The sequence below is a fragment of the Phanerochaete carnosa genome (assembly GCF_000300595.1).
Source record: "Phanerochaete carnosa HHB-10118-sp unplaced genomic scaffold PHACAscaffold_4, whole genome shotgun sequence".
NCBI lineage: Eukaryota > Fungi > Basidiomycota > Agaricomycetes > Polyporales > Phanerochaetaceae > Phanerochaete > Phanerochaete carnosa.
Genome location: NW_006767631.1, coordinates 536,775 through 557,808, shown reverse-complemented (window position 1 = coordinate 557,808; position 21,034 = coordinate 536,775). Strand labels below are relative to the sequence as shown.

General features: G+C 52.3%; 6 protein-coding genes across 6 annotated transcripts; 2 read left to right on the top strand and 4 right to left on the bottom strand.

Moving 5' to 3' along the window:
- Positions 1 to 126: 126 nt before the first annotated feature.
- On the bottom strand, positions 127 to 5,689 carry PHACADRAFT_93103 (uncharacterized protein; the record flags this gene model as incomplete). Its single annotated transcript, XM_007394157.1, has 23 exons — positions 127 to 301; positions 357 to 486; positions 545 to 682; positions 738 to 885; positions 944 to 1,090; positions 1,142 to 1,297; positions 1,346 to 1,487; positions 1,541 to 1,619; positions 1,668 to 1,860; positions 1,915 to 2,307; positions 2,363 to 2,557; positions 2,611 to 2,787; positions 2,840 to 3,024; positions 3,073 to 3,208; positions 3,265 to 3,456; positions 3,516 to 3,584; positions 3,638 to 3,732; positions 3,830 to 4,473; positions 4,528 to 4,680; positions 4,725 to 4,879; positions 4,932 to 5,012; positions 5,066 to 5,218; positions 5,372 to 5,689. The coding sequence occupies 23 exons, from the start codon at positions 5,687 to 5,689 to the stop codon at positions 127 to 129; spliced, it is 4,254 nt and encodes a 1,417-aa protein (XP_007394219.1).
- A 361-nt stretch (positions 5,690 to 6,050) lies between these two features.
- PHACADRAFT_207621 (uncharacterized protein) lies at positions 6,051 to 10,779 on the top strand (the record flags this gene model as incomplete). The annotated part of the gene is made up of 8 exons (XM_007394156.1): positions 6,051 to 6,403; positions 6,452 to 6,563; positions 6,612 to 6,902; positions 6,953 to 7,039; positions 7,095 to 10,281; positions 10,336 to 10,427; positions 10,481 to 10,598; positions 10,655 to 10,779. The coding sequence occupies exons 1-8, from the start codon at positions 6,063 to 6,065 to the stop codon at positions 10,777 to 10,779; spliced, it is 4,353 nt and encodes a 1,450-aa protein (XP_007394218.1). The 5' UTR covers positions 6,051 to 6,062.
- Positions 10,780 to 10,945: 166 nt separating this feature from the next.
- On the bottom strand, positions 10,946 to 12,171 carry PHACADRAFT_91337 (uncharacterized protein; the record flags this gene model as incomplete). The annotated part of the gene is made up of 4 exons (XM_007394155.1): positions 10,946 to 11,308; positions 11,359 to 11,513; positions 11,568 to 11,724; positions 11,779 to 12,171. 4 exons carry the CDS (start codon positions 12,169 to 12,171, stop codon positions 10,946 to 10,948), a joined length of 1,068 nt encoding a protein of 355 aa, XP_007394217.1.
- A 109-nt stretch (positions 12,172 to 12,280) lies between these two features.
- PHACADRAFT_253439 (uncharacterized protein) lies at positions 12,281 to 13,178 on the bottom strand. The gene has a single exon (XM_007394154.1). It carries the CDS (start codon positions 12,855 to 12,857, stop codon positions 12,597 to 12,599), a length of 261 nt encoding a protein of 86 aa, XP_007394216.1. The 5' UTR covers positions 12,858 to 13,178; the 3' UTR covers positions 12,281 to 12,596.
- A 26-nt stretch (positions 13,179 to 13,204) lies between these two features.
- PHACADRAFT_27241 (uncharacterized protein) lies at positions 13,205 to 16,454 on the top strand (the record flags this gene model as incomplete). The annotated part of the gene is made up of 18 exons (XM_007393982.1): positions 13,205 to 13,396; positions 13,450 to 13,637; positions 13,694 to 13,746; positions 13,799 to 13,860; positions 13,896 to 13,974; positions 14,022 to 14,143; positions 14,194 to 14,263; positions 14,313 to 14,367; positions 14,421 to 14,442; positions 14,500 to 14,617; positions 14,737 to 14,903; positions 14,950 to 15,091; positions 15,145 to 15,197; positions 15,254 to 15,259; positions 15,310 to 15,451; positions 15,499 to 15,565; positions 15,613 to 15,952; positions 16,008 to 16,454. The coding sequence occupies 18 exons, from the start codon at positions 13,205 to 13,207 to the stop codon at positions 16,452 to 16,454; spliced, it is 2,325 nt and encodes a 774-aa protein (XP_007394044.1).
- A 481-nt stretch (positions 16,455 to 16,935) lies between these two features.
- Positions 16,936 to 19,052, bottom strand: PHACADRAFT_253438 (uncharacterized protein). The gene is made up of 9 exons (XM_007394153.1): positions 18,759 to 19,052; positions 18,304 to 18,703; positions 18,063 to 18,247; positions 17,828 to 18,010; positions 17,755 to 17,776; positions 17,616 to 17,702; positions 17,476 to 17,563; positions 17,293 to 17,419; positions 16,936 to 17,234 (listed from the first exon to the last, which is right to left on the bottom strand). The coding sequence occupies exons 1-9, from the start codon at positions 19,036 to 19,038 to the stop codon at positions 17,002 to 17,004; spliced, it is 1,605 nt and encodes a 534-aa protein (XP_007394215.1). The 5' UTR covers positions 19,039 to 19,052; the 3' UTR covers positions 16,936 to 17,001.
- Positions 19,053 to 21,034: the final 1,982 nt, after the last annotated feature.

Sequence of the window (21,034 nt, the reverse complement as noted above, 5' to 3'; positions counted from 1 at the left end):
ACTCATGGCGGTAAGAATAAACAGTCCTGATTCGATCATACCAGTGTCGGAAGAGGTAAAGCGTATGTAATCACAAGTACGTACGGAAAAGCAACGGGATATCAAGGCAGAAAACCCAGCAGATCGTCACCATGCGCCACCTAGGTCCAGCCAGTCTTTGAGGACTGTTGTCCTCTCTGTAGCTATCTGGCGGGTTACCTCAACCTGACGCGGAACAGGCAGATCTTCAAATGCGGCCAAGAGATTCCCATCAAGGATACCCTTAGTGAGCGGCCTCGCAACTCGGTCGTTGCGAACAACACTGTTGCACGAGCCCATCAGGAAACACGCCGCTTGTGGTACAAACAGGGGCGTACCGGAATGCCTTGGGGTTAAGCCCCGCAACATGCTGCACGTTCCGGGCCAGCTGCCCCTGCAGCAGGTGGAGCCGTTTCGAGACCGCGTCGTCAACGTAGGTGAGGGATGTCAACGATCCATCGGTGTGACCTGGCGCGATATTTCAGGAAAAGCTCTAAGCGAGACACGACAAATGGAGCGGGCTCACCGCAAATTAACTTCGCTTGCGGTATTTCCGCGTCCAAGCCTTTGCCACGACGCGCGATGAGATGTGAAGTGCGATACTCTGTCTGGCCATGAAATTCCGTGCGACACAGGAGGCGTTGGCCATGTCTCGACTCGGGATCTATTTCCGGAATCGTAAGGATACCTTTATGGACATCGCCGGCGGGCTTGCTTACCATGAGGATCATATTCGCTGAGCCTGAGCACACCCTCTTCATCACACGAGATGAGTGATGCCTTTCCGTCTGCGAAGAACAGATCTGCGCAAGCCACCGGGATCGGGTAGTAGTCCTTGGCAAGGACAACTAGCTTGTACGGATCCTCCTGCAGAGAAAAACAACGATGAGAAAGGAATTGAATCAGCATTTGTGTGGGGATTTACCTGGAACGCGACAAGCCAGACACCCTTCAGAGCATCTCCAATCACCAGCAGATTTTTCACCGCTCGTAGCGAGGTAACATAGACGCTGACATCCAGAAAAGCAACTCCGACTAGTCGTTCGTCTAAATCCAAGGCTCGGACGAAAATCTGCACGGTAAAGTAAGTAAAAAGGTCACTTGTTAATCAGCTATACCGTACCTTTTGTCCCATAGATGATACCAGGTAATTATCCATGCCGCAGAGTGCCGTCACAGGACCTTTGGCCTCATCACGACAGTGCAATTTGAGACGGTACCACCGTTTCTGGCCCATCGCTGGATCAGGGACGACCTCGACAACTTCAAAGATGTAGACCTGCATCCCATTAGACAGACAGAGCAGGAGAAACTTCCCGATACTTACAGCGCCCTTAACAGCGAGATCTTCTCCGCGGTTGATAGTCGTACTGACAGCGACGAAGTCCTTGGTCCCGGTCTCTGTACTCAGTGTTTCAAGCGTAATGCATTCCATACAAGTCACGAATTCATTTTGAGCAAATTCATACCTGAACAGGTGGTCAGTATCAGGAAAGCTCGCTCAGACAGTCAGGTCACGTACCCGTCCATGGTGGTCCACGTATCCGGAGATATGAGCTCGAGGGCCGAGGTCTCGCAGACAGGGAGGGACATGTTCGGCTCTGGCTTTCCATCAGACCGTCGTCCGGATGACCAATCATTCGACTCACCATCAGGCTCCCAGACCACATTCCGGTCTTCGTCATATGATGTGAAGGTAGACTGCAGGGAAGATGCCGCCACTAGAAGTGTCGTGGTGGGTTCGAAGACGACATGTGAATACGGTCGAGGCCTCGGTATAGACCTCGAGGGCAGGTGTCCCTCGAACTGTATCTCAGGAACCCACTCGATCAGGCTCGGACCCTGCAGAATCTCGATCAGATCGGGTAATGGAGAAGACCGGGAGAGACGATGCACCTCGTCCGAGTACAGCAAGAAGTCGCCCTTGGACTCCCACAGCGAACATGCAGTGAAGGCGTGGACCACCTGGTGGCCTGAAGGCATGATTTTGACACCGCCCTTGTCCGTCGAGAGAATCCAGCAGGGCCGATCGCCAGTAAGGAAGACTCCAGAGAAGGCCCGTCCTGGGGTGGGAGAAGTGACGAAGGGTATGAGCTGCCGTGAGATGCGCTTCTGCTCCGCAAGAACCGACTTCTCGACTTCTTCCGACTGCTGAATGTCGAATGCTCGGGTGACGACCTTCACAAATTTGACGCACAGAGTGGATGTGCGTGTGGGTGGAGGAGGATCAGTAGATGCTGGAGCCGGCAGAGCTTCGTAGACTGCAAAGAGTCCACATCGAAGGAAGACCTGGCAGATGCAAATTAATAAGGATACAACCCCCTTGGGCGTGTCAACGACCTACAAGGAGGTACAGCTTCGAAGACGACTCGCCCAGAGGCGCAATCGCGATCTGCTCAACGTCAAGATCTTGAGGTTTGCGTGGAGGGTCCTGCGGCAACGACAACGCCGGCGAATCTCCAGAGTCTACAAGCACGCTCTCTAGCGCCGAGACATGCGACGTAGAAAAGACTAGCGCCAGCTTCGGCAGTGACCATACCTGTACCGCTTAAAGTTAAAGATATGCCGGGCTGTTTTGGCGGAATAACGCACCTCAAGGACGCCCTGAGGCCGCACAAGCAGCAACCACTGTGTCCTCGTGCCCGCATTCATCACCGTCTGCAACGTTGACGTCACATTCTTGTCTGCTGCTGCCGCTGCTGCGTTAACCCGGGACTGGAAGATCCCCGTCGTGTCCATGAAGAAGCACCCAGCAATGTATTTCGAAGTCTGACATGTCTGTTAGGCGTGGGAACGGCACGAAAAGCTCCAATGACTTTACCTTTTCACCCATAGGCGACATATCCTTGCGCCGGATCTTCCCACGTTCGGGCTCGCCGATGAACAAACCAAGCGAATCGTCCTCACGGATGACCATGATAAAGGGGTCGCACATGCTACAGTATCTGATCTTCGGACGAGGGACGCTGCCATCGAGGTCCTTGATGATTTGGCGCTCGGTGCCGTCTAGAGCTCGTTAAGTGACGTTTCCGCTCGAGCAGTATTCAGACATACCGGGCTCAAGAACTCGAATGGCATTCGACATCACATGTAGAATCGCTGTCCCTTGGAAAAAGGAAGCAGCTCCGACCGTTGTGCCGGGTATTCTCGTGGTAATCTGGATATCGCTTTTTGAGGAGCGAGACGCGATCTGCGTCGTCCAGAGTAAGCAAGCTGGAGTACATGATCGACGGGTCTTGGGCCTACCCTCGACAAACCCGGCGACGGGTTGGCGTCCGTGCTGATGATGACAGCATCATTTCCACCGTGATGCGGGTTTGACGGCCTCTCATACGTCGAGCCATTCACTCTGACGGCCTGTCGCACTGCGAGCGACCACATTCCACGACCACCGCCGACGGCATGTAATTTGCGCTTCACGCGCGACGGCAGATCTCGCTATTGTGGGAATACTCAGCGTGAGGCCTGTTGCGGGATTGAGACACTCCAAGGCCTACCTGGAACAATGTGAAGCCACCCAGGCCGCCTGAACCTGTGGCTGCGACAAGCTCCGCGACAGGACGATCCTAATAATGACATATGAACGCAGGTCAGGAACACGAATCGCATACACACGCACCCCTACTCGCGTCAAGGAGAAGGTCATGTCGGAAACAGGTCCGTACGCGGGGATGCTATCACATAACGACAAGTGAACTACTGTGCGCTTCTTTGCTGACACACCAGTACCATTCGCCGCGCCCTTCGACGGCTCATCTGGTAGCATCGAGCTCGGACCGTAGAGGTCTAGGTCCGATCAGTTTGGTCATACCGAAGTGAACCCAGTGACAAAGCTCACCGTCATCGTCGTCCAGATCCATCTCGTTTGCTTCGTCAACAACAGCTGCGGGCGCGGTGTCCATCTCAACATCTTCCTCTTTAACATCTTCTTCCACATGTGAAGTCTTCAGCAACACCGAGGGCCCGGCCGTGCTGCCAATGAACAGGTTTTCGTCCGTTACGCGCCGGACTATCGCAGGAATGGTTGTCTGGGCCAGAGCCGAGCCCATGGTGAGCCGCGACACTGTGCGCCCGTCGGCATGCACCTCCATCGGATACACTGTTCCGTCGCTCAGTAGCACGAACAACTTGTTGTCGTCCACGAATACCGCATATGAGCCCTCTAGCTTCAGGTTCCGGCTTTTCTCCTCTTCGGTCAACTGAGGAAGCGGGTGGTCGGAGACGCGCGCCTGCCAGCCATTGACTGGTAAAATAACCCGCCTCGATGTCTGGGCTACATATATCAGGGCGTTTGCAGACACGATCACGACGCCACCGAGTTGGGCCGAGCACGGAACGAGGTAGAGGCAGTCATAGGGCAAATTGTCGACAGCGGTGAGTACTGGACAGTTGCGAGTGACGAGATCCAAAGTGAAAATAATTAAGCCCACAGTGTCCTTGTACTCTCGGAGCCGACTAGATGATATACGTGAGTATAAGGCTAACATGCACGCTGGAGGAAAGACATACCTAGTCCAAGTCTGCGTGTTCTGGAATAGCACTGCAATCGTTGGGCTATTGAATCCGGGCAGGAATACCAGGTCGATAACATGCTTGATCCGTTCATCAACATCCGTGGTCATGTCGAGAACGAAACTCGGTGAGTAAGGAATGTCTCTGCAGCTCGTTGGATGAAAGGCAATGATTGCAGTTGGAAGATGACATACCTCGTCTGAGTATCTTGCTCCATAATGTCCAGGTCGGCTTGGGACTGGTAGAACGGCAGGATGGCTAACGAGTCTTTTGGCAACATCAATGCCGCGCAGCGTGACAATGGGTCTGTGCGGAGTTGCGAGTGAAAGAGCGGCGCCTCGAGGGCCATCTGTGTGTGGGTTGCGTAAGCAAAGCGAGACAAAAAAGAGGGCGTAGCGTACCATCTGAGGTGCCCGTTCGTATGTATGTATCGAGACTGTCAAGAGATCGTTGACGGCATCGGACCATTCTAGGAGAGCAATCTGGAAGAATCTAAAGTCAAAAATACAGCAGGAAGTAGGTGGGCATAGCTTACTTTTGCGTCCTTGAAAGATACAAGCAAGCGATCTAATCCGTCTTCTTGGGAACTGACTATACGGATGCTCTCCATACCAGTAACAGTGCCATGGAGACGATGTTCGCGAACGAAATAGAAGCGTTTGACGGTCGGCGGGTTGGCTGTGCCATTCTGGCCAGTAGGCTGAGATAACGGAGTATTAGCACTTGTCCTTGCGAAGATCTCACTCTCACAGTAGAAGAGGGCAAATAAAATATTATTTTTCAGACGTAGGGCAATGACACAGTATTGCAAATTTTTGCAACGGATGTGCTCGTAATTCACCTTGACCGAACCCATGTTCACGAAACCTTCGCCAGATGCATCCATTTCCACTTCTCCCTCGACCGCCTCTGTGCCTCTGCGGACGCTAGCACGTCTCTCGCGCTCTTCGTCTTTTATAGTGGAGATTGGCGGTGCTTCCTCTCGCACCTCGAATACGCGCAAGAAGTTGGACCGGGCTACCACGACGTTGAAGAGGACCTTGCCTGTCGCCTGACTCGTCGAAGGATCGCTATTCGCTACAGTAGCGGGAGTCAGCTTCAGACACGCAGCATACTCTACACCGCTGGGTGGAAGAATCTCATGTCGAAGGGCTTGCATTCTACTCAATATCACCAACACGGCACTGATGACCTGCAGTGGACAGTGCTTAGCGTCAAAGATCGCTCGAAAGACTGGTAGTGATAACAAGGCTTCACCTAGCTTTCTTGTAACCCCAATGTTGAAAAGCGGCAACTGTCCAAGGTTATCAGCTATGGTAAGCTCAAGGTCGTGGCGGTCGAGGAAGAACAAGCGTTTAGACACTATGATTGGGATCATAAAAATAGCTTATCAAGGTAAGTAATGTGGCATATTCTGGCTCCGATCTGTAACCGTGTGAAAAATTCACGCTACACGTACGGGCGTTTGTCTGGCACTACCTCGTCATACGTGTCTGCGGGACGACCACAGCACTTAACAACGCCCTTCCACTATGAAACTGAAGGAGATACGCAGGACGTCGACCTTTGCATGGTTGCCGTCTCCGTCGCTACCGCTTCTGGCGACGGGAACCGTGGCTGGAGCGCTAGACGAGTCGTTTAGTAACAACGGCCAGCTCGAAATATGGGAGCCCGACTTTCTGGACAAGAACGAGTACGAGCTTGGAGGTGAAGGTCAGCCCGGTGCTAAAGCGCACGTGACGACGAGCTCAAGATTCAATCGCCTCGCTTGGGGCTATACCGATGGTGGGCGCGACCGCGGTGTCATCGTGGCGGGCATGGAGAACGGAGAGCTGGACATCTGGGATCCTTCTAAGATTCTCGCGCAAGCGGAGTATGTCCTTTGCGATTTATTGCTAAGTCTATCTTACACGTATTCTAGTGTTTCAGAATCGCTCGTGCTCCGCAACAAGGCGCATACAGGCCCAGTGCGCGGGCTTGACTTCAATCCCATCCAGACCAACCTCGTCGGGTCAGGTGCAGTCAATGGAGAGGTCCGTTACGTAGTAGAATGCTTCGCCAAATTATTAACTGTCTTGTAGATCTACATCTGGGACTTGAAAGACCCTAGTAAACCCTACTCTCCAGGGACGCGTAGTACAAAGCTCGATGAGATCACGTCACTAGCCTGGAACCACCATGTTCAATATGCGCTCGCGGCCTCCAGCAGCACGGGATACACCGTGGTTTGGGATCTGCGGGGTAAGAGAGAGGTTGCCGCCCTAGCTTATGGAGGTGGTGCGGGTACCCAAGCAGGTGTGCAAGGCTTCGGAGCAGGTCTTGCTGTCGGAGGCAGACGCGGAATGAGCGATGTTGCTTGGCACCCAGACAACGTGCGTTGGCTAATATAGCTACCTGAACACTTGCTTACATGCGTGATTAGGCGACGCGTCTCGTCACGTCCTCGGAAGATGACACGTCACCCGTGATCATGGTCTGGGATCTTCGTAATGCGCGTGCTCCAGAGAAGGTACGGTTCAGAGTATTGCGCGACATCACGCGATATCTAATGCACTCCGCCCTAGATCTTGACTGGACATGAGAAAGGCGTCCTTTCGCTCTCATGGTGCAAGCAAGACCCCGATTTATTACTTTCATGTGGCAAGGACAATCGCGCTTTGTGCTGGAATCCTCAGACATCAGAAATAATCGGCGAGCTCCCCTCTGCAGACAACTGGGCCTTCCAGGTCGACTGGTGTCCGCGCAACCCCGACTTTTTCGCCACCGCCTTCTTCGATGGCACCATCGGGATTCACTCAACCCAGTCCACAAATGAGCACACCGAGCCTTCTGCGCCGATTGCGACAGACGCGACAGACATCTTTGACTCTGCGGGGTTCTCGCGAGCAAATCAAGCCACGCTTTCCCTCAAGCAGCCGCCGAAGTGGCTCCGTCGCCCAACTTCTGCTTCTTTCGGCTACAGTGGCAAGCTCGTCAGCGTTTCGAATCTGCCTGGTGCCTCCGGCAGGCATCAAAGCGGGGTCGTGCACATCAGAAAAGTCTCCACTGAACCAGCCGTCGTTCAGCGCGTCGAGAAGCTCCGGTCTGCGATCGAGAGCGACGGGCTCGACGCTCTTGCCGCTGAGAAGAGCGCGCAGGAGCCTCACGAGATCTCTGCGGGATGGAAGGCACTGTTTAGCCTCTTCAAGGCCAACTCTCGGGACGAACTGATAACCCTCTTGGGCTTCTCAAAGGAAGAAATCAAAGCCCGTGTGGCTGAGGCTGTCGAGAAGTTGAAGGCGTCTACGGCAAGTGAAGCGGCGCCTGCTGAGGAGGACGTGACGGAAACCGACTTTGGCCCTCGCGAACCTGTTGTCTCCTTTGCAGAACCCGAGCGTGAACCTACCCCGGAGGAGGCTGACGAAGCTGAAGAGAGCGACCCTAACGCACTGGCTGCGGAGACGACCCCGTCGGAAGTGAGCACCGGCGCAGCATCAGATGCCACCCACCATGCCGACGGCGAGTCTACCACGACCGCCCCTAGCTTGTTTGGTGATGAAATTGCGGGCACGCCTCAAACGGATGCTGCTGCAGACTTTTTCGGCAGCATCGGCACCTCGCGGTCGGACGAGCCGCATGTCGATATTCCTCATCATAACTACCCACTCGACTCGTCTGTCGCTGCCACTATCGGCTCTCGCCCGTCGTCAGTAGCTTCTGATACCTTGAAGAACAACACCTTCAGGATCTACCCGACCGATGAGTCTGAGACCGACCGTCTAGTAACCAAGGCGCTTGTTCTCGGCGACTTTGAGTCTGCTGTGTCGCTCTGCTTATCATGCGAGCGTTTTGCGGATGCGATTCTTCTTGCAGTCAGGGGCGGACCTGAACTCCTCCAACGAACGCAAAAGGCCTACTTTGAGCGTCGAACCGCCGAGCTTCCCTACCTGCGTCTATTCCAGTCTATCGTCACTGACGACCTCGAAGACATCGTTCAGAATGCCGACTTACAAGAGTGGCAGGAAATCTTCGTAGTGTTATGTACCTTCGCCAGCCAGGACGAATTCGCGAACCTGGCCGAACAGCTGGGTCAGCGCCTCGAATTCCAGGCGAGTCTTGCCAAAACGTCTACTGCGCCTGACGCTGTAGAACGCGCACTCGAGTTCCGCAAGAACGCTACCTTGACATACTTGGCTGCTGGTAGGCTGGAGAGACTTGTCAACATCTGGATCGAAGAGTTGGCTGAAGAGGAAGCGTATTCTCTTGAAGAGAAGGAAAGCCTCCATGGATCGCGATATACCGCACACGCATTCGCGCTACAGACCTTCATCGAGAAGGTCACCGTGTTCCGCAGGGCCATCAAATATGAAGACACAGATCTTTCTCAGCATGCCAGCCCCGAAGAGGAAGAGGCGAAAACGTATAAGCTCGCTGCTCTCTACGACCGCTACTTTGAATACGCTGATCTCTTGGCTGCGCAAGGTCTCGTCAAAGGGGCCCTGTCATTCCTCAAGTTAACTCCTTCTGGTTACCACGGCTCTCCTGGTAGTCATCTCGACTTCACTGAAGGACGTAGACGACTTCAGATTGCCGCTGGTTCTAGTGCGGCTCCGAGTAGCTCTACCATTCCCAACCCTTCAACCGTTCCTATCAAGGCAGCGCCCATCTCCTCTAGCACATCCGTGTACGGATTTGGTTCATCCTATGGTGCGCCGGCTCAGGTCCAGCAGACTTTCGTGTCCCAGTCGTTCGCTCCCATGCAGGCACCCTCGACGTACGGCCCCTATGGTGGAGCTCCTGCGTATGCTTCTCCTGCTACTCAATATGGCGCGCGACCTGTCGCGCCGGGCCAGTCAGGTCACCAGCCACCAGCACCGTCCGGATACCCGTCCGGACCATATGGCCAACCGGCCGTGCCCAATCAGCAGCCTGCTATGCCTCCCCCACCCCGCCGTAGCACTCCATCAGCTCCTTTAGCCCCTCCGCCGAAGGGTCCTGTCGTCAAGCGCGACAACGGTGGATGGAACGACGTGCCTGCTCACGTTACCGCGCGCCGTACGCCTGCGAACGCGAATACAAACGCCAGTAAGCCTTCGGCAATCATGTCCCCCTTCCCTAATGCGCCATCGCCGGGCATTATGCCCCCCACCCCAACACATGGACAGCCACCGACAGCATTGCCGCCTCCGCCACGCCCAGGCAGCGTGCAGCAGAGACCGCCGCCGCCACCACAAGGCCAGCGTATGCCTCCCCCTCCTCAACAAGCACCTGGACCATACCCTCCACATGGTGCTCCGTCGCAGGGACCCCCACAGGGCACGGCTCCCCCGGCGCCGCACATGATGTCGCCATCGCAGGGCCTTGGGCTCAGTCGAGGCCCGTCATCGCAGGGGCAATTCACCATGCCTCCGCCTCGCGGCCACGTGTCTCACCAGACGCCCCCTGCAGCTCCAACACATCTTCCACCTGGGCCGCCGCCGATGCGTGGCACGCCTTCACCCGCGTTCACACGCGGAACGCCGCCACCGCAGCAGCCAGGTGTGTATGCGCCTCCGCCCCCTCAGCAAGGCGGGTATGCTCCGCCGCCCCCGCAGGGAGGCTTTGCGCCACCGCCGCAACAGGGTTCGTTCGCGCCTCCGCCTCCTGGTGGCGCCGCGAGGCTCGGTATGCCACCTGCTGGTGCTCCCTCGATGGCGCCTCCTCCTGGGTCCGGACAACTCGCCCCTTCCGCGCCGCCGAAGGCGAAGCCGGGCCCACCGCAGCCGAGATATCGTATGTGTTCATTTGTCCAAGCACTTTAAGACGTTGAGCTGATAGTGCCAACAGCTCCCGGCGACAGGAGCCACATCCCAGATCACCTGAGGCCGATCTTCAACATCATCTCCCAACAGCTCGAGATCGTCAAGCAAACGACTCCAGTAAGTTTTATCACGGTCGGTGTGCAAGTTGAAGTTAATTATGAGCCTCCAAGCCCCAGCAAAAGCGTCTCGCTGATGACCTCGAACGTCGCATTAACCCGCTGTTCGACGCTCTCAATTGCGAGACGCTGTCGAAACCGGTCTGCGATCAGCTCTTAGAGCTAACACGCGGTATGTCCCGTTACCGTCTCATTTCCCTCTGCCCTTGCTCACACGTACTTTCACAGCTATGGAAGCTCGAGATCGCGAGTCCGCACTTGCGATCCACATCGACCTCCTCAGGACTGGTTCTATGACAGATGATATTGGTTTGTGGATGGCTGGTGTGAAGCAGCTTATCATGCGACTGTAAGACCCTCGACAAGCGTTCGAAACGGCCCTCTAGTCTACCTCCAGGAGATCGTATAAATGTTTTTAGTGTTATTCCTTTCGTAGAGTCTGGACTCTAAAAAGGGTAGAGTTCTGAAATATTGAATTGAGCGGTCTTGTTCTCTAATTTACACGGTGTGAATGAACTCCTATGAAGTCGACATTGGGATATCTTTATCGCGAGTTTGTACACCACGCTGTCGTATGTGATTTTTCTTCCGCGCCTGCTCCTGTACTGCAATTCCTTCCTTTCGCCACTGCGCACGCTCCCACTCATCATACTCCTCTCGCGCGTCGATCCAGCGCTCCTGGACGTTGCGCACGTCGCTGCGTGGTCCAGGCATTGGGCCTATAGCGCTCGACATGAGGCTAAACATGTTCGGCCTCTGCGTTGGCGGAGCACCAGTATTGTTCACTGCACCCTGCGGAACCCGTGCGTCTGGTGGCGGAACGAAGACGCAGCCAGTCGCTTTATCTATAATGCGCATCAGGTGGAGCATGGACTCTTTGTCCTGTACAAGTGTTAGCGCAGTGTAGGGCATGAGAATAGGGATGTACAGACCTCGACCGCAAGTGTTTCGAAGCCGACGAGGCCGAAGTCTTCTACAAGAGAGCATATAGCCATATTTAATTCTTTGTATCGCGGAGATGTGGCGGTAAGTGCATTCTCCAGGTATGCCAGGTCCTGAACCTCGGTATAGAAGTCGAGGTTGAAGTCTATAGAACGATGTCAGCGTGGAGCACGTGGCGGGAACGACGGCTAGAGCGTACCAAGCTCGCCGTATTGCGCAATCAGGTCTATCTTCGAGAGCACGTTGACATGCGGAAGCTCGAGGTGTAGCATTGCGCGTAGCGAGAGCATGAGCACAGAAACAAACTTTGAGGCGTCCGTCACGTAGTGTGCGTCGCATAAATGTACGGCAGCTAGCTAGGGTACGGCTTGGTCAGTCTAAGCTTCCATCGGAATGTACGCATGACGCACCCTAAACCCGTTCTTGGTCAGCCGGCGTATCATACGCCGCACACTTTCGTGGTTCGTGCTGATTTCGACCTGGCCTGGAAGGTCGAAGAGAACGTAGGCGTCGTCGCTGAGCTTCTTCAGTCGGTCCTCGAGCCAATCATAGTTTGCCTCAAGATACTCCATGCAATACAGCATTCCTCCGTTCGGACCCAGGCCGTGCTCTTGCATGACAGCATCAAGCGTGACGAGGGACGAAATGTCTATTGCGCAGGGGTACGGGATACTATCATTTGCAGGGTCGAGGTTGACAATGGCAATGGGCCTGTTGAGTGCGTTGAATAGCTGGTTCTTTCCGTAGCAGTACGTAGACTTGCCGCTGCCTGGAGCACCACAGACGACTTCGCCAAAAGGCATGATGGAAGCGAAGGTCAGAGTTAAGGCGCCCGACGACGCGGTCATTACGCATGTATTCAAGCTTATAGCACTTTGCAAGCAAAGCAGCATTCCATCAAGGGTAAAGGTGGAATTTAACGTGGAAGTCACAAGCTGTATGGTACAAACAGTACAATTTTATGCAAGAGAGTATCGACGTGCGGAGGACACGAGATAAGTACGAAGCATCGGCGGAGTCGCAGGTCATTTTTCGTCAAGAGCTCTTGGGAAGCCAGGGTCATAGCAGTCTACAACAGTGCTGAGAGTGAGACTGGTACGGTGTTACACGGTGCATGCTGCGACAGCGAGCTATTCCTCGCGTGCGTCGCTTGAGGTTCCAGTATCTGGTCGTGCATTTGCGCCGGACGCGTTTGACTGATTCTGGGGCTTCAGAGTGGTATGCTAGGTCATCCCACGCTGTACAAGAATTCGGAGCGTACCTGACGCAGCTTTGCGAGATGAATCTTGAGAGTCTCCGCATAGTTCTCAAAGCCCAGAGTGAGCATGGCGTAGAGAATGTCCTCCCCACCAATGGTCTTGCGCTTCTCCATTTGACACTTCTCGGCCGCCTCGGAAGTGATGAAGCTGATGAACTCGGAGACGCATTCTTGCACACACTCCTTGGCCTCCTTCGAGATTTTGGCGGTGCCGGGCACAGATGCCTTCATGATGCGGGAGACGTTTGCTATCTGTTTGAACCGGCCGTCAGCTTAGCAGTTGACCAATCTTGAGGCAAGTACCTTACTGGCAAGAAACGGTCTTGCTCTCGATATTCGCCCACCTCCTGCTCTGTGATCGGTGCCGGCTCGACGTCCCGGGCTAGCTCGGGAGCTGTGCTGGAGCCACCGTCCTGCGGTGCAATATTCTGAGGTGCAATATTTTGAGGTGCAATTGGTGTAGGCTGATAGTCTGACATGGTAGGTTTGAGTCGTGTGGAGGAGCTTGTCAGACGGCGAGCGAGATGGGCGTGCAGACTGAGGGGCGCTAAGCGCCGAACACGACAGCGCTCAGCTCTATGCTCAACTTCCGCTCTACGCTCAACTTCCACTCTACGCTCAACTTCTGCTCTACGCTCACGGCGGCAAGGACCTACTTGACCACAAACAATCTGCATCTTACCTCATCTCCTTCCTTCTACCAAGCGTTATCTGTCATGCCCATAGCTTCCGCAAGTAAAGAGGTCTCCTCCAGAGCTGGCTCCAGTGCTGTAAGGCATAACTTACTTATCTGATATGACTTGCTAAAATTGTTGTGGCATAGTCAACAAAGCAATCTGACTCACAAAGAGCTCTCTCAGAATTAGAAGTTGAAAGACTTCTCAATTCACCATTCTGGTCACCTGGACAGGACAGCATCAACTATAACAAAGGGTTTCCTTGGTCATCTAGTCTAATGAACACCTTGGAGAAGGTGTTCAACATCAATCAGTTCAAAAATTGCCAGGCCAGGTGAGTATATTCAAATTATAATGCTGTTGTAAGTATCTAAGTTTTATTGAACATAGTATTTGCAATGCCAGCATAGATGGCAGAAACATACTTGTAATTATGCCTACTGGTAAGTTTTTGTAGCTGGCTTGTCAAGCTGCTTATCTAGTGGTATAAAACAGGAAGTGGGAAATCTGTCACATACCAGCTGCCAGCTATTTTAAGTAAAGGCTGTGCATTGGTTGTATGCCCATTAACTGCTCTTATGGTAACTTGAAGCAAGTTTCTGATAAAACATTTGAAATTTTGACATCTATTTTGCAGGCAGATCAGGTTTCTCATCTACAACATATTGGAGGTATTTTGACATGTTAGGTGTTTAATGGCTACACTGATTTGAAGTAGTTGGTGCTGCCATGTTGACAGCTGAAAATAAAGTGGACCATGCTGGGGTCTTTTCAATTCTTGAGAGAATGGTGTTGAGCTCTGTAGAAGAGCAGGATGAAATTAAATTGCTTTATGTGGCGGTGGGTCTTTTACATGCATTTCTGATGATTTTTACAATTTTTTTTTTCAGCCAGAGCAGTTGAGCAAAAATCAGAGGCTACGTTTTCTGCTAATACAGCTTGCTCAAAACCAATTGCTGTGTATGTGCAACTTTTAGAATATACTGTGAAATGCTTATTGTTCATACAGCAAGAATTGTCTTGGATGAGATCCATGTACTTATGTTGGATGGCTCAGATTACCGGTATGCAAAGCTACTGCTTATATATAATTGAATTAATATAAGTTCTTTATTAGCCCTGCATATCTTGAGCTTATTGTGAGGCAGCTATTCTGATGTTTTTCTGCAATGATTAATAGCATTTATACATTATAGCCTTTCATTAGATCTCTTGGAAACATACCCTTTATTGCACTCACAGCAACACTGCCCTCATACAGCCTTGCACAGTTTATGCAGTGTCTCTCTATCAAGTCATTACTTAACGGCAAAGGTATATACATTTTATAACAGTATAAGAAATATTTAACTAAGTTCTTTTTTTCTATATAGCCATATTGCAAAAAGGTGGAATATATAGCTAGCTGTTATCATTCATTAACAATTTATTAGACATCAGCAAGATGTCAACTCTTCTCTTTCATGTTCCAATCAATCGCGCCAACCTTGCATACGCAGTTGATATCAAGACAACTGGTGAACGAACAAACAATTTATATCGTTATATTCTAGACAAGTACAAGAATTGTTGTGGAATTATATACTGCTTTACTCAAAAAGTGAGTGTTAACTAAAATAGACTTCAAAAAGCTTACTGTAATTAAGAAAACTGTTACTCTTGCAAAAACACTAAGCCATGGTTCAATTACAGCTGGGCCATATCATGCTTCTTTATCAAAGCAGGCCAAAGAGGAAGTTCATACAAAATGGAAAAACAATGAAATCAATATTGTTGTTGCAACAACTGGTATATAAAATCTAGCTTTAATTGGTGCTATACAATGCTGATAATTTACAAAGCTTTTGGCCTAGGCATCAATAAGGATAGTGTTAGGTTTGTTATCCACCTCAGTGTAAGTTTGTTCAGTTATTTTTTATATTAATGGTATTAAGCAATATTTTTGTTTAGCCACCAGTAAGCAAATCAATATGACACTGATTCTCACTAATTTTATTTTAATTTAGCCAAATATGATTAGACTTGTTCAAGAGTCTGGACGAGCTGGACGAGATAACAAAAAAGCAGCATGCACTATTTTTTACTGCCCTCAAGATGCAGTCAATATAAGCCGTGCTGCTATTGATACCGATAATAAATTGCAAGCTTGTAAGCAATATCATTAACACTTTTAATTAGTCTGGGCTAATACATAGATATAGGGCATGAAGTCATTGCCTATTGTCATAATATGGAGACATGCAGGCAGATACTGCTTGCAAGGTAGATAAATCTTTCATTTATAAAGCCCAAGCTTAATAGCCTTTTAGACACTTTGATCTCTCAGCCCAAATTTCTTGGCTTGCCAATCAAAACACACCACCATGTGCTCTTTGTGATAATTGCACCAGAGATCCAAAGACTATTGACAAGCAAGATGTCACTTTGGATATTTGGTCCATTTTGAAGATTCTACAACAAGTGGAACTTCAGCAATGTCGCACTACTCTTCATAAACTTGCAGAAGCAGCTCGTGATTCAGAATTAGTGGATTTTGATCCCAGGCATACTTATCCACCTATGCCAAACAGACACCTTGGAACTGTCAACATCAAAACAGCAACACAGCTGCCAAATACTAAAAAAAGAGCAGTGGACAGATTACCATTGGTAAAAAAGACTTGCCTATTTTAATTTATAAGGCAAACTGACCTCCATCATTCAGATTGTCCAATGGATCTGTGTTAGCATGATTCTCCAGGGATACCTCAAGGAAGACTTTCAGCCTGCTCAGCAAGGCACTCAGACTTATGTTTACCTTGCCCTTGGACACAAGGCAGAGCAGCTTATCAAACTCAGTCGAGCTGAAATAGAAGATTCAGTGGACAAGATTGTCATTGCACTTCCTGTGCTCAAACCCACACAATTCACCACATTGTCTGACACATATGGAGACAGTGCAGCACCTGGCCCTAGTGCCCCAGTAAAGCGCCAACACCACACTTCTACAGCTGCACAGCCACAGCCAGACACCGACAGTGATGTGGAAATTATTGAGCCTTCTTCCCCATCAAGATATCACTTCCGATCTCAAATGCATGCAAGAAAAAGGGCGAGGATGATGGCAGATGATGAGCAGAGAGTGATTGAGATCTCGTCAGACTCAGAGTGAAGGAAGGGATTCTCGATAGGCACAGGCAAGCAGCTAGAGACAGAAAGTAGCCCAGGCATATCCATGCCAATGAGCAATGTACTTAAATCAGCATTATATGCAGACTGGACAAGGCAGTAACTGAGCTACCAGAAATGTAGCCATATCACCCTTGTGAGCCTGGACAGCATTGTCAGCGAGCAGCGTGTACGATGTCCCATGTCCCAAGGCCAGCGTGGGGCAGGTATTTCTGATCGCACTCATAGCGTGGTGTGACGTGCGAGCAAGCAACTTAGCCTTGCTCTATCCCATCACCAGTGGCCTCGACCGGCGATGCACAGAACTGTCGAAAACACTGGCATAGCATGTCGAAGAGATTGTGTCCACTTCTTGTCGATGTACGCGCATACGGATTATCGAGCCTTCATCAGGTGGCCTTAAGGTGAGCAACGTGCCCATGACTAACAGAGCGGAGCCTCTCCCCGGCGATTCGCAAGCCAACAAATTTCTTCAGATGTATGCCCGAGACGTTACAGCTACAGCAGTAGTAAGATATATATAGCTACATCTAGATGTTCTTCCTCCTTGGCAGAGACCTCTTCGTCGGCTTGAAACCTTCCAGCCACGCCTTTATCGAGGCCAAACCACGCTGCTGCACAGCGAGGACCGTCGGGTCAACGGCCCCATTGTCGCTAATGAGGTCTGAGCAATGGAAGCCGTCGCCGACAGCAATTGGCTGCTCCGCAGTGCTGACGGACGTTGCGCCGTCCGCGGAGACAGTCGCTTCGCGCCAAGGATCGCCTACAAAACGTGAGATTAGACGCGTTCGGAAAGGGTAGAAAACGCGTAGAAGGCGTACGTTGGCCATTTGCGAAGAAGAGGCGGTCGATGCTGACGTTCCAGCCCTTGTAGGCAGAATTGACAGATTGCACGTTCGGCACCGGGGGCTGGCTGAAGGCTTGCGGGAAGAAGTAGGTGCACTGCCGCTGGAGCAAGATATCAGTTTTTACGCGAAATGTAAGATGATCTTGAGAACACAAACCTCGTCATAGCTCGGTTGAACGAGCCTCGTTACGACTGTGGGGTGATTCTCCGGTGCACCCTCCTGGAGGAACCCGACCTGGTTGCAACTGTTCGGAGCTCAGCACAGACGTTCTGGGCTGAGAAGTTCACGAGACTTACACAATCCATTCCCAAGACCTGTCGTCGTTGCCAATTGAGTCGTCGGTGAAGACCGACTGCGTAGGGTCGTAGGTACCGAGACAGTCTCTACGGTTCACTATGAGCATCTTCCCCACACCTCGCTTATTGTCTGGCTTACACAACGTCTTGCTTCCCGCAGACTGGCATCCAGTCAATGCGCGGTATCATACTTCAACAGAAAGATGACTTACGCAGTTCGAGGTAAGTGGAGTTCCAGTACGCACCCCATGACGCGAGGGCGTGGTCGAGTCCCCAGCCGGACGCAGGAGCAACCGTGCCGTTCTTGACCTCGAGCGCGTCGCAAAATTGGAAGAACAAGCCCTCCGAGCCCGTGTCTGAAGACAAACTCTGCCAGTCCCAAAGGTTGTTCCGCACTACACTGCTGCTTTGGTACACTGCCTTCGAAAGCCTAAGAACAACACTTACAGGCACCGGCGACGTCATCCAGGTGTGTAAGGTTCTGCATGCCCCAGTTTGCCTTGAGTCCGTTGATCTCGCTCTCCGAGCCTTGCGTGAAGACCTGATCGACGTGCGCAATGACGGCTTCGACGTCTGCTGAGCAGTTTTGGGGCATGAACTGCCGGATGGGCTCGAAGTAGCCCCAATAATCTCTGTACGCGCATTTCGTCAGCATATTTTACAACAGCCGCCCGCAGAACAAACGCACATGATTGCCTCGACTACAGCAGACGATGCGTATCCCGCTCGGAAGAGATTCAACTTGTTGACCATCGTCCAGCTCGTAAGGGCGCCGGAGTAGCTCCCGCCGACGAGGACCCAGGGCGCCTCGGTGTTGGGCTTAACGGCATCGCCGCCGGGCATCGGGAGCACGACGTTATTCGCAAAGTATTCGAGGTCGTCGATCGCCTGCTGGATTGTGTGGAAGCGCAGGCTGCTCACGCTTAGGTCACCAAACGGGGTCGAGTTCCCGTAGAAGCGGTGCTCGAGCACGATCGTCGCCCCCTGCTGCTGCTGCGCGATCTGTCCGTTGATCGTTTCGTTCGCCAGGTAGCCCGTGTATCCATCGGCATTGACTTCGCCCGGCGTGAAGAGGATGATGGGACCACCTGGGGGCGTGTAGTCAGTGTCTGTCACTATTTGCACATTCCACAGCATACGCACCAGCTTTGTAGTACTCCCAAGTGTGCCAGTACCGCTGTTTAAACGTCCCGAGGCTCGGGTTAGTGTGATCAATCAGCTGGTCAAAGAAATATGTCGTGTTCAGCGGCGGTAGCGTTGCGCCCGAGGCGTCCGTCACGACGCGGTCGCCCGCAGATACTGGCGGCACCGACGGCGCGCGGGGCATGTTCCCGTGCAGCCGGCCATCGGGCAGTCTGGCGCACGCAGCTCTCGAAGCGATGACTGCGAGCAGCGCAGTGGCGAGTCTCCAGCCTGGGGCCATATCGTCGTGGCGAGGGGGGAGCGGTCGTGCGTGCTGCTATCGCGCACAGCACGTTGCCTTTAATCTTGTCCGGGCTGGAGGGATACCACATGCCGCAGACGTGCGGGCCACATTGCACAGGCGACGTGGGTTGGTCAGTCGCTGCGATCATTCGGCATCACTACCATGGGGCGACAAGAGAAGGGCGGCGCGTGACTTGACAGGGCTTCTGTCAGGGTGCGCTGTCCGCAATTGATCCTTTGCGTGCGGCACCGCAGTCAGATGCACGGTGCGGCGACTGCCGGCGGTGTCTTCCTCGCCTTCTACGTAACTTCTCAATCAATGAGTACATGGCGGGCTGATAAGATATGGCAGAGACAGAGCCCGACTTACATGCGGCACAGACGTATTCTTGTGCAAGGCGTTATCTAGAGCCTATTCGGCAGTGTCTTCGTTCGTGTTGTGTCTTGTGCGGAGACCGCGAAAGAGGGCAGACCTTCCCATGACGCATGGCCATGTGGATGCATACGAACGCGCCGTCGGGCCACATGCAGAACGGCTTGGTGACATACAACCACAAATGACCTGTCATAACGCGACCAGACGGAAATGATATGCATACAATAGCTTCTGCATGCCGCATGGATGTTTCTACGAAGCTGCAAAACTGCTGCCGTGAACAAACCGTTCGCCCACCATATCCCTAGATATCCATGACTGAGAGGTCAGATGTTCTCTAGAACGTAATGAGTCATAACTGGTTATATCTGTGCAACATCGAGCTCACAGCTCTCCCCAGCTCCGGCACTCAGCGCTATCGCTCAGTCTGGACCGTCATCTCCTCGGTGGTTGTCGCTAGTACTAGCCTTCTTGACACGCTCTTGGAATGCATATCACCAGATTTTCCGGGCACGCTACTGGATGTGATAGGTCTGAGAATTAGGATCAATTGGATGCAGAGTGTGCATGGAGCACGACAGGAACAAGAGTGTGTTCTCTCGAAGCGCTCCTCTATACTCGATATCTTCGGGGTCCCTCAGCTTACAAATCAGCGTCTCCCCGTACCAGCTCACAAACAGTACTAGTCTTTCTTTCAAAATCCTACGTCCTTCCAGACTTGTAAAGAAGCTAAGATGTTGCAAACGGAAATGTTTGGTGCGGTTCCGGCCTCAAGTGACTGTCTTGCGGCCTAAGTAATGGCCTATGTGCAATATATGAACGCTAGGGATGCCAAGACCCGGAGGACTGCCCATCGTGGATTGCGTCTCAGCATTCCAGGGCCTGCGGTCTTTGTTGTCTGCCTCTTCACAGCCACTTAGATGAGCATTTACCTTTGCTGCTTGCAGCCAGTTTTCATAATACACGATACAGTGGCAGGGTAACGTATGACATATGAACTAATATTAACGTCGGTGTCTGTATTGGCGTCACTGGCGTCCACGCGGCGCAGCGTAACAGAGTCTCCGCATGTTCGTCCAACTGGCGTTGCTGACGGCCGCGTCAGACAGGACAAAATCATCACGGTCAGTCTTTACAGACAATGGAAACACCAGATCCGTGGTGGACTGACACTGCTTTACACCTTAGTATAAGATCTAGCATACTGCGATCAGGCTGCGATGGGCGACGTCGCGACGCCGGTCATGAAACATCACTTGCGGGGCCGTCCTCGGCAACTCTCGAGCTGGAGAGAGCGACGTTATCTCAGGAGCTGGACGACGAAACTATCAATTATCTGCACGACGATGTAGACTCGCTTCGTTGCTGTGCGCTGGTTCATCGGCGATTGCTTCCAGCCAGCTCCCTTCACTTTTTCTCCCGCATATGCTGGCCTCCCTGCGACCATTCTCTCCGCCAGGATGCCAAAAGGCTCGATTTATCCGCAAATGGTACTTCGATGGCGACTTGTGCAGCCCAGCTGAGCTTCTAGCGTTGCTCACCAACATCTCCGCATCTGCGACGGCCTCAGAGATCTCCGTATTGACACGATATTATGGGCATACTGGACGCCGCACCA